We start from the raw sequence: 12,113 nt of genomic DNA, 5'->3' as shown, positions 1-12,113 counted from the left end.
GTTGCAGGAATTTATGACAAAGAGTGGTCATTGTGTGCATGTGACAACAATATCACAAATTCTCCACAAATGTGGCTTGTATGGGAGGGTTGCATGATAAAGCCACTCCTCAAGAAAGGCCACATGCAGTTATGACTGAACTTTGCCAAAACACACCTAGAAGATTCTGAGGCAGATGAGACTAAAATTGAATTATTTGGCCTCAACACCAAATGATGTTTCTGGCGGAAATCCAATACATCTCACCATCCAAATAACAGCATTCCTACATTAAAGAATGGAGGTGGTAATATCCTGTTATGGGGGTGTTTCTCTGCAGCAGGACTGGAGCACCTGTGAGGATAGAAGGAAAACTGGATGGGGCAAAATATTGTCAAATTCTTGAGGAAAATCTGCTGCCCTCTGCCAGAAAGTTGTCAATGGGAAGAAGGTTTACCTTCCAACATGACAATGACCCAAAGCACACGGCAGAACTGAGCACACAGTGGTTGAAGGAGAAAAAGGTGAATGTCCCTTGCATGGCCTAGTCAGAGCCCAGACTTAAACCCCACTGAAAATCTGTGGAAAGACTTGAAGACTGCAGTCCACAAACACTCACCATCAAATTTAACTGAACTTGAGCAGTTCTGCCAAGAGTGGGCAAATATTGCAAAGTCTAGACAGAGACAGAGACGTATCCCAACAGACTAAAGGCTGTAATTAAAGCAAAAGGTGGGTCAACAAAATACTGACGTGTTGGTGTTATATCTTTCACTTGGATGTTATAAGTTGTAAATAAAGCTGGCTAAAACAAAAACTGTGTCCGTCTTCGTTTCGGGCTGCAAAGAAACAAAATGTGATTATTTTAAAGGGGTGTGATTCTTTTCTATACCCACTGTGTGTGTGTGTGTGTGTGTGTACACGCACACTAAAAAAATGATACAGAAACCACAATTTTCACTCAGAAATTTAGTACATTTCACAATTACAAAGAAACCGCAAGTAACACATTAAATTAAACATTTTGAAGTAGAAAAACCTTTGCTGTGTGTGTATGTATACACATACACACAAACATTTTAAAATCTTATTCTTTTCAATCTTTTGAAATAAAAGACTAAAATGTTGTATGTGAATATACTGTAATGTTTCAACTTAAAACTTATGGTTCCTCGCTAGTCCAAAACTGGCATTTATTGTTATCAAGTTGTGAAAATAACTCGCAATTTCTGTAACCTTCTGAGGTTTAACTTTGTTACCATTTCACATTCAAATAGATCATAACAAAACATGTCTAGATGATATAAGGCTGAAAAGTTAGTCACAATAATCAAAACATAAGGCTCAGGCAGAGGACGTAAAATTGGTCATGTAAACGATAAATTACGTGGACTTTACGGACAATACATATCTATATGTATGTATGTACTGTCTGTAAAGTCCACATAATTTAACATTTACATGACCAATTTTACTTCCTCTGTCTGAGCCTTATGTTTTGATTATTGTGACTGTAACTTTTCAGCCTATTTGAATGTGAAATGGTAATAAAGTCAAACCTCAGAAGTTTACAGAGATTTGGAGTTATTTTGACAACTTGATATCAATAAATGCCATTTTTTGGACTAATATAAATAAATACATTCTAAAATAAGTAAATAAAAAAATTAAAAAATGATGATCCAGCCCACTCACATGTGCTACTCTGATGCCAGTACAGAAGCTGATGACTCCTCTGGGCTGGACAGCATGAAGCTTTGACAGGATCCTGCCCGTGTCAGGGGTCAGCGTGGTCAGGACCTCACAGTTACTAAAACACACACAATGGATCTCCTATTATGCATCTTCTACAGATCTAGTTATACAAAACATCACAAATTACACCTGTTAATAAAATAAAATTAAAAAAAAATCTTCAACCTACTTGGCCAGAGTGATGAGCCCCACGTTGTTTTCTGGGTTACTTCGAGTCTTTGAATGGCAGATGATGTTGACAGCGTCCTGCTGGGCCTGAAGTCTGGTAGGTAAGAAGTCTCCATTGCGCATATATTCACTGTTGTCCACACTAGAAATAATAAACATACACAGTGATGTCCTCTCAACATTCCTGCCAAATATGATTCTGCAAATGAACAAACGAAGCCTAATTCTCCACGTAAGTGTTCTATTTAATATTTAAATATAAGATGTAGTTTTAGTACACAAACTGCAAGTACAAAGAAGGATTTTAAATCCTGTCTTGACAGTTATTTATACAAAAGGCTAGATTATTACAAAGGATTTGAACCAACCAACCCATTTATGATTTAAACAGAAATTGATTTCATAAAATGACAACTCAGAAGGCCTGCCAGTCGCAACTGTGAGCTTTCTAACGTGTTCTCTCTTAACATGTCAACACAAAGAAGCTGTTTAACAGGCTCAATGTTCCATCATGACTAAGGAAAACTGCACAACTGTCCTTTTTCGCTCAACGCGACCTTTCTCTCACCTCCAATAAACACTGTTTCCCAAATAATTGCGTAATAATTTAAACACATCACGTTTAGCAAACTGCATCTGATATTTGAAGAATATAAAGTATATTTTTTTCTTACCAGACCATAGTACTTTCAAGCACCATCTTGGAAATTTTGTCGCTCTACGTGACGTAAGCACGTAAGTGAACTATCATTGGTTAATGAAGCGCTGAACGATAGGAATTATGGGAAACGTAGTTCATTATCTAGTTCAAAACGAATTTTCCATTCGAGTCTCAACTAATTTTTGTAAAATCTGTATTAATTTCAGACATAGGTTATTTCACTTACATTTGCAGTGTATGTCTGGTATAAGTTAATTTTAATTCTAGGAAAGGAAGAAAAAACAAATATAGCACAAAATAATGGTTTAGAAAATATTTTATTCTTTTTAAATCAGAAAGACAATGTGAAAAAACAGCATCACCACATCACTGAAAGATGGTAGGAGAAACAGGCTGCAAACACCGCACAAGAAAAAGGCATTTCTGTGACTTGCTTATATATACATATTATATAGGCTACACGTTTTATACAGGCCTGGTAAAAATATAGACCTCAAAGCTCTTACGGTTGTGTCATTGTTCCTGACACCGCCAGACATTCACATGTTGAAAAGCTGAGGAAGAGCTTTCACAGATTGTAATGAACAGGAATATTTACCATGGACATACCCTTAGCACATAAAATACAAAAATTATTTATATTGTCAAGAACTTCCCAAATAAAATACATATGACTTAGATCACAGAAACTGCTTTCTGCCAGATTACATAATACATACAATCATCTACGGTACATAGAGAATTCAAAATCCATACAGGTCCACAAAGTAAAAACAGAAGAGAAACAAGACATTTCTTAATAAATACAATCACTGACATACATTGGCAGAAACGTTCATATTGCAGTAGGTAGGTTGTCCATTTAGTGTCCATGTTGCCAGCATTTCATCTGGTGTGCACTGTGCACGACTGATGTGTCTGTTGTGCAAATAACTGTTTCACTGTATTAATACAAACACTGGACAAAGCATATGAAACATGGCTGTCTCTGTTTGACTGCTCACATTGCATTCACAATTTTACTTTCATTTTCATTACATTGGTATTTCCAGACCATAGATTCACTTTTGGAATATTAATGTCAAGATGTTAAGATGTTTTAGTGTGGTTTTAGAGGAGCAGAACATCATTCTAGCCCATAATAATAATAGATTAATCAGTACTGAGTGTTAGTCAGAGAAAGGCAGTGATTGTTGTGTCTTGAGGCCATAAACACATATTAATAAATAACAATAAAACCCACAAAAAGAAGCAGAAATGAGAGTGAGGCCTCAATTGTGAAGACCAAAAAAAAAAAACTTATACCGTGTGCTTAGACTATTGCGATTCCAGAAAACTACCCCACAAGCCAACTGTGAAATGAAGCCACTGAGAGCTGATCAAAGATCAGTTTTTGAACATCAAATCTAAAAAGGCCCATTAAAAAGAGACATTGCACAGACCAGATAAAAGCACCACATTGGAAAGTGAAATGAATATGAACATTGTGTGCAAGGTTTTATAAAAGTAACTTAGCTCCATTATTATAGACCCAATATCTTTGAAATGAAAGGGGATAAAAATTAACTATAAAATGTAAAAATGTGAATCAGGGCATTTTTTAATCTTACTGTACTGTAGGTTTCAGGAGTTAAATGTGAATATAGGTAACTTTTGACATTCACAAATAATCACATAAATTATTAAAGTTTAGAAACAGTGTCAAAACCTGCAATATGACACACACAAACACAAAAAAAGTAAAATATATGCCAGTAAAATAGCAAAATGCATATCTTTGATTTTAATATCAGTGCCAAAGCAGACGTTGATACAAATCCTTAAATGTGTACTTGCAGAAGACAAACTGCGAGTTTAGATCTAGTTTTCAGAGATATTAGCTTGTTGTGGTGTTTTTTCTAGATTAAACTTAAGTTTTGTGCAGCATTAAGGTGCATTATCAAAATGTTCTGTAACATGATTTAATGTGTAACATTTGACACTGACTTGAAAAAGTCACTGAAATGATTCAAACCAAAAGAGCAAAGCAAAAAAAAGAAAGAAAAGAAAACTTCACAATACCCATTGACACAAACCCAATAACTTCTGTCCACAGGCATACAAATCTGATTTCTAACAAACATTAAAAAATATCAAAAACAACTTGAATACGCATAAATACTGCATCCACTGTGAAGCTGTAGAGAACATTTCTTCAATACAGTCTTGTGAAAGACTGTCAATGTACTTCCTGTGCATATTCTATCTGCATTTTCTTCAGATCTGCAAAAGCAAATCCTTGGCAAAAGATCACTTCGGTCCCAAACCTGCACGATTTTAAGAGCTGCAGCTCACAAACCGTTTTATTTGGGACAACACAATACTGTTCAAGACTACAGTCAGCCCTTATTCTAAATACTTCAAGACTGCAATGCCAGTCTCAGATCTGTGTGTAACACAGGCACCCAAGCCTGAAATCAGCTCCGACTATTGCTTGAGCTACAGCCAAAGATAAACTGTAAGTAATCCCTGTCAAACGGTAGATCCATTAAAAACCATTTCCTCTGTTAAACGTTATGAGCCAAATGGAAGCGATAATAGAAAGGCAGATTCACTGAGAGCTTTTACTGAGCCAAAGCTCTTCAGTTTTCTTTCCAGCTCCTCTATAATCTAAAGCAGAGGTGCCCAAACTCGGTCCTGGAGGACCGGTGTCCTACAGAGTTTAGCTCCACACTGCCTCAACACACCTGCCTGGAGGTTTCTAGTATGACTAGTAAGAGCTTGATTAGCTGGTTCAGGTGTGTCTAATTGGGGTTGGATCTAAACTCTGCAGGACACCGGCCCTCCAGGACCGAGTTTGGGCATCCCTGATCTAAAGTGTTCACATGTGCCCTGGTAAAGTCCATTAGTGTCTATTTCTTTCATTTTTTTATTCTTTACTTAAACTATTTAATCTCAGGGTGAGTCTTAAAGTACAACTGTACCAAATAACATTTTCATGGCTATAAAGGATTTTACGTCCTGTCAATTGGAAATCAGCTATGAATGATCTTAAGATATCTCATCTATCGACAGTATAACCTGTTAGAATATAAATTTGTCTTACATTCCTTAAATTCAAACTGCTTCAGTCTTGTCTACACACTATATGATTGTGTATAATGCTAGAAAATGCTTAGGTTTGTATGAAAGGGCCAGTAAAAAGAAAAACAAAACACGCATTGTGTAACAAAATCATCAGTAACAGGTAGATCTCAAATGACTTAAGCATGTTCCATGTTGGTCCAAGTGTTTGGAGGCCATGTAATTTCTGTATCCAGCAGAAATTAATGTTTTTATAGCTGCATTAATGCAGATGATTGGAAGACGTCATGGTGCATGCATCAATCAATCAATCAATCAGTCAGTCTACTCATTAATATGTTAGTTAAAAGACAATAGCTGCTGTGCCAAAAGAGCACATTAGTAGCGTTTTATAATGTATAGGAACACAGAATGAATATTTACAGAACTATATACACAAATATTAGGGGGCCCTTGGCATGGCAGCAATATGTGCATTGAAAATGCATGCAGGGCCGTCCATTTCTCAACCTTGACATTTGATTGGTCCAGTATGGAGGAATATGGTTACAATGGGCAGGGAGGGAAAAACAAAATGCAAAAGACAGATGCATAGAGATAAAAAGGCAAACCAAGCATCTGAATTAAACGATTAAAAAAAAAATCTAAATCTACTTAGTGGCACCTCAGAGAAGGAAATCGTATAGCAACTAACCATGGAATTCTAAGCCCGAATGTGGGATATTTCGAAGAAACAAAGCTATTTCATCTGTAACATTCAAATGCATTTACTTTTGAACAAAGTGGGAATCATTTTTGGTCATTTCCCCCCATATGTTTGTCGCTCTTAGGGCACATGCTGTCTCAACACAGAAAGAGCTGGGAAAACCCACCAATGAGATGCTCTCATCAGATTTACTCAAAAAAAAAAAAAAGTCATAACAAAATTAACCTTCATATATGTGTATACAGAAGCTACTGAGAAATAGAACTTGTCTGCTTATCTCTGACACACACTCCATCACAGCATAATGCCTTCTGAGATAAGTATACTGGAGCGCTAGCAGCCATTAGTCCTAGTCACACCAGTTCAGAGAGAATTAAAAGGTTTAAAGACCTATATAAATAAAGATCTATGCTAATAAAGATTTATGCAACAAAGCCTCCAACGATACTATGAAGTGGTGCCAACTGTATAACGTGCTTTTTCTCCCAGCGCTAGCTAGGCAGAGAAAACTAAATAAGGTTTGTGCATCCTGCTTGCTCTGTTTGAAATGTTTAAGAGCGAACAAAGGCAGTAAAGAGTGTGACTGAGATGCTAACATCACTTTTCCAATAATTTTCTGGTTAAAATTGGTTTTAGCAGCATTTCCTGTGCGAGAGAAAGAGAAAAAGCCAGCAAAACTCCTCGCTCAGTGGCTTTTCTTCATTCCCTCTGTCTCTCACTCACATTTCAAACATATTTCATTGTGCTGAGGCCCTGGAGTTCTTTCTGAAGCTCCCACTGAGAGAAAATCCCCATCATACCAGCGCTCAGAAGCACCCCTCATCTCTTCTGAGGTTCTGTGTGTCCATCACTTGTTTAAATGCTCTGCTCTTGTGTCACCAGTCATTGTTCTTCTCTTACTGGAAAAAAAAAAAGAGGAAATTTTGGGATCAGAATGAAATTATTTTAGGTACATATACGTACATTTGTTCATTTAAAACTTACAAAACAAATGTCAGTTTCTGGGATGATGTCTTTGAGTGAAATGGCATCTTCGTTGCTTAACTGCTCATCTAAGCATTCGGCTCCAGTGCTGAAGAAGAGAGTGAGGGATGAAGGAACAGTCTCTATATATATTTACTTTAACAAAATATATATTTTTTTTTTTCAGTATATACACACTTTTTTGTTCTAAACTCATTCACAAATTTGGAGTTGGTAAGATTGTTGGTAAGTCTCTTTATGTTCATCAAGGCTGCATTTAATTGATCAAAAATACAGTAAAAACAGTAAAATTGTGAAATATTATTGCAATTTAAAATAATTATTTTCTATTTTAATATATTTTAAAATGTATTTTTCCTGTGATGGCAAAGCTGAATTTTCAGCATCATTACTCCAGTGTCACATGATCTTTCAGAAATCATTCTAATATGCTGATTTGGTGCTCAAGAAACATTTCTTATTTTTATCAATGTGCTGCTAAACATTTCTGTGGAAACTGACAAATTTTTTCAGGCATCATAAATGAACAGAAAGTTTAAAATAACAGCATTTATTTTAAGTAGAATTCTTTTTTTTTTTTTACACTATGAAGTTTTACTGTCAATTTAATGCATCCTTGCTGAATAAAAGTATTAATTTATTTAAAAAGAATGTCCCTTTAACAGTTTAATCATGAGAGGTGTGTGTGTTTAGTTTTACCTCTGAGGGCCACTGCTGTCAGGCTCAATGACTGCAGATTTGTGCACCTCCACCCCTACTGACCTGTTAATAATTATACCATAATTATACATGGGAAGGTGAAGGCGTGCTATAGAGATTTCAACAAGAGAGATGATAATGAAATATAACAGGCAAAAAAAGACTGCAATACACAGAAAGAGAGAAAAAGTGACTGATTAAAACAAACAAAAAAAATGAGTGAGGATGTGTGGAGGTACCTCTGAGGAGGTGAAGATGATATCATTCCTGTGCTGCCAGGTGAGGAGTTGGGCAGATTTGTTGCCGCAAACTCACTGGAGCTTCCAGCCAAAGGATCGGTTTGTGGGAGCAGGTCCGGTCTGCCCAACTGCATGCCTGAGAACAACAATCACACAGGGAGTTATGATTTGATTTATGCTCCAAAGAAAGCACACTATAAAAGCCTATTCACAGAACACCTGAATCACAGTTGAAAGTCATACACAAGAATATTTGAAAACAATGCATCTCTATCATATGTATGAATTCACAATGTTTTACAGAGACGTCTGTTGTTTAAAATTTGATATAAGGTTAGGATGATTCATTGCAGTATCCCAACTATTGTTTAAAGAATGAAGAAAATTCAAAAACAGGGATGATGTAAATAGTTTTGGTTGCATTACTCACCACTCTCTCCTTCTGAGTCGGTCTGGTTGAGGTGAGTACGGTACATGAGTCTGGCGTCAGCAACTGTCTGTCCACTGGGAGCAGAAGCAGAGCTTCCCATTGGATGCCGTCTCACAACACTCGAACAGCCACTTCGGCTCTTCTTTGAGGGGGATGATTTTACTGGGAACGGAGAGAGGCTTAGGATGATGACACAAAAATATTAAAAGCTCAATGTCTAAACACTTAAAGGGTTGGTTAAACAAAAAAATGACAAATGTCATTTACTCACCCTCATGTCATTCCAAACCCATAAGACTTAAGGTATTTTTAATGTAACCTGAGAGATTTCTGTCCTTCTATTGAAAGTCCATTCCACCAAAACATTCATAAAAACATCATTAAAGCAAGTCTTCCGAAGTGACACAATCGCTTTGTATGACATATAATTTATTTTGGGTTCTTGGTGAGCTGTTTGAATGTGCATTGATCAATGTTTATATCTGAATAAAATAAAAATGAAATGAAATCTGCGATTGTGGATATGGATTACTTTTGCAATGTATTTATGAACTTTCTGAAGCTTGAAAGTTTTGATGGAATTTCTGTATCTCTTTCAATAGAGGTTTCAAAAATATATCTTCATTTGTGTTTCAAAGAAGAGCAAATGTCTTATGCATTTGGATCAACATGAGGGTGTGTAATTGATGACTGCATTTTCATTTTTGGGTGAACTATCCAAACTTGCGTGTTTTCTTAAAAACTGTGCTGCACATGAAATGCTGGAATCGCTCAGCGTAGAATCCGGGGCGATGTACAGAGACCGTGTCCTACAACGTAAATGACATAAATGCTATTTCTCTCACATGGAAGCAAATAACTAAGTGCAAAATAACGATGATGTTTAATGTTTAAAATGACTTGATGGCTTACCCCATCGTGAACCAAGGCCTTCCAGGAATGCTCTACTTTTTTAATAAATCTGAGGGATGAACAAAAGGAGAGATATGAATGATGGTCACAACAAACATGTAAAAATGCACACTCAACTGTTGTCTGTGAGTAGTCACCTGTATGACTGTAATATGTCGATGATCCCAATGTAAATCAGTATTCTCTCTCCTTTACTGTTGCGTGCAGGGATTCCTCCCCATCTACAGACAAAACATGAAATTGGATGTGTTAAATATGACTGCAGCCAAATGAAGAACCAATACAGGAGATTATAGGGTGAGACAAAGATGAAACGGTTAGAAAGTTGAAGCAGACAGAATAGGTAGACATACACAAAATCCAGAAAACGGATGGATGTGTGAATGAACTGCATGGTTCCATTGAAAATCAAACAAAGAACATAAGTGAGTGAAATAAGATGTTGACTAACTGGTCCTCTGTTTCCAGGGTTCCTTTCCCTTTGGCCTCTCCCTGTATAGACTCCATAGCGGTGCTGTAGAGAGCTTTCTGAGCCTGCGGCCTCCTGTGGTCTGGTGTCACGGCACCCTCGGACCCCCCGCCCTCTACTGCCCCTGATCGCTCACGAGATGCCTGATCTGTGTTATGGATTCCCACCAAAAGGCTGTAGTCCATAATCTTAAAGCTTTGCAGCAGCTGTCAAGTACAGAGATGGATCAACATAGGCAAAAGAGTAAGTTAAAATCAGTGTTAAAATATTTTTCTTTCTTTCTTTCTTTCTTTCAATACAGGAAGCATCTTTTAAAACTTTTGTAGCCAAATAGATTCAAAATGTTTAATGTAAAAATAATATATAGTACAAAATCTAGTTAAAAATTATTTTAATTTATATTCCCCAATATAACTAATAAACAGCAACATTTACATTGTATATGCTATTAATAAAACAATTTATACGTGAAAAAAGAAATGTCTTTAGGATACTTACAAATAAAAATTACATACAAATTTATGGTCAAATAAAAAGCACAATAAAATTATAGCAATTGATTTATGAAATCTTCAAAATCACACTACCATTCAAAGTTTGGAGTAAGTTTTTTTTTAAAGAAATTAATATTTTTATTCAGCAAGGAGACATTAAATTGATCAACTGTGACATACAATGTTACTTATATTTAAAATAAATGCTGTTCTTTTGAACGTTCTATTGATCAAATAATATTTTTCCACAAAAATATTAAGCAATGCAACATATTAGCCTGATTTCTGAAAGATCATGTGACACTGGAGACTGGAGTAATGAAGTAAAATTCAGCTTTGCATCACAGCAACAAATTACTTTTTGAAATATATTAAATTAGAAAGCAGTTATTTTAAATTGTAGTAATATTTCAACATTTGTTTTAAATATTTTTTTATACAGCCTTAGTGAACATAACAGACAAAAAAAAAACATTTGAACAGTAATGTATATTGTGAATATATATTATACATCATCATAATAATCCTGGATTCTACATTAGAACTAACACAAGATAACGCTCAAACACAAGCATGCATGCTCACCAGGCAGTCCCTCTGGATGGTTTTGCAGAGGTTTAGGGGAGGCACGGCGCTTGCATGTGGAGCCCTTCAGGTCATATTTGAGGTGCATAGACACACTACGGGGCAACAGGTTATTCATTACAACGATACGAATGTTCTTTCCGCCCGCCTGCACGCAATACAAGCCGTAAAACTTCGGGAGCAGCGTTCTCTTGTTCTGATTCAGATTCTGAGGGGAGGAGGAGAGAGAATGGAAATAAAAATTCAGTAATAACACAGTTTGGGCCTAGATGGTTGCTACAGTTTGACTATTATGTTTCTTATTAAAATTATTAATCCTTTTAAACAGAACCTATTCTAGACAACAGTATCTAAAGTGTGAGTGCACACTAGTGAGAAACACTCACCATGAAGTACCCAGGCAGTAGCTTCTGCAGGAACTCTGCCTCTTTGTGCTGCACTGTTTTAATAATGAACTCATCATCGCTTGTCACATAAAATATCGATCCACTCGCTCCAGGGTTGGACAATTCGATCAAAGGATCATTGCACAGAGAGTACTGCAAACAGAAAGAAACCACAAAAGCACATCAGGGGTTTCTCTTAGGAGAATGAACAAATAAAATGATATGTTGAATGGATCAGTCAGTTTTTACACTTTTCTCCAGTCTTCAGTGTCACATGATCCTTCAGTCGACTGGATAACCAGTCTCGCTAGTAAAGTTTTGATGGATAAAGAGGTAAAGGTAAAGACGATTGCGGTAGCGAGCAGGAGTCGTACAGTAAGCACGCGTGAGTCCGTTATAATAATGCATGTATGAGCTCTTGACACACTGATCGCACATTGTATTTATGCACAGGCACAGACATTTCCGTACATTCACGTTGTTTCCACACACATTCACGATAATGTTTTGATTTGTCATGTGTATGTTGCTGTGTTTAGTTATTCTGAATGGATCCGTGTACTGTAGTAGATAAATGCAGTCA

The 12,113-nt window shown here is 36.4% G+C and overlaps 1 protein-coding gene and 1 pseudogene across 1 annotated transcript in view; both read right to left on the bottom strand.

Annotated features, from left to right (window-relative positions):
* The window catches only part of LOC107656709 (26S proteasome non-ATPase regulatory subunit 4-like), a 7,532-nt gene extending 4,876 nt beyond the window's left edge, over window positions 1-2,656 (bottom strand). The window contains exons 1-3 of the mRNA XM_016444647.1: window positions 2,577-2,656; window positions 1,904-2,044; window positions 1,675-1,789 (exon numbers count right to left, since the gene is read on the bottom strand). Coding sequence (XP_016300133.1) covers window positions 1,675-1,789; window positions 1,904-2,044; window positions 2,577-2,602 — 282 coding nt within the window. The 5' untranslated portion in view covers window positions 2,603-2,656. The remainder of the gene's footprint in view (window positions 1-1,674; window positions 1,790-1,903; window positions 2,045-2,576) is intronic.
* A 2,686-nt stretch (window positions 2,657-5,342) lies between these two features.
* Window positions 5,343-12,113, bottom strand: part of LOC107656711 (phosphatidylinositol 4-phosphate 5-kinase type-1 alpha-like) — a 22,586-nt pseudogene continuing 15,815 nt past the window's right edge.

Source organism: Sinocyclocheilus anshuiensis, unplaced genomic scaffold, assembly GCF_001515605.1.
Source record: "Sinocyclocheilus anshuiensis isolate Anshui unplaced genomic scaffold, SAMN03320099.WGS_v1.1 scaffold1683, whole genome shotgun sequence".
In the NCBI taxonomy this organism is placed as follows: Eukaryota; Metazoa; Chordata; class Actinopteri; order Cypriniformes; family Cyprinidae; genus Sinocyclocheilus; species Sinocyclocheilus anshuiensis.
Note: the sequence above shows the minus strand (reverse complement) of the source record. Positions and strands in the feature narration are given on the sequence as shown.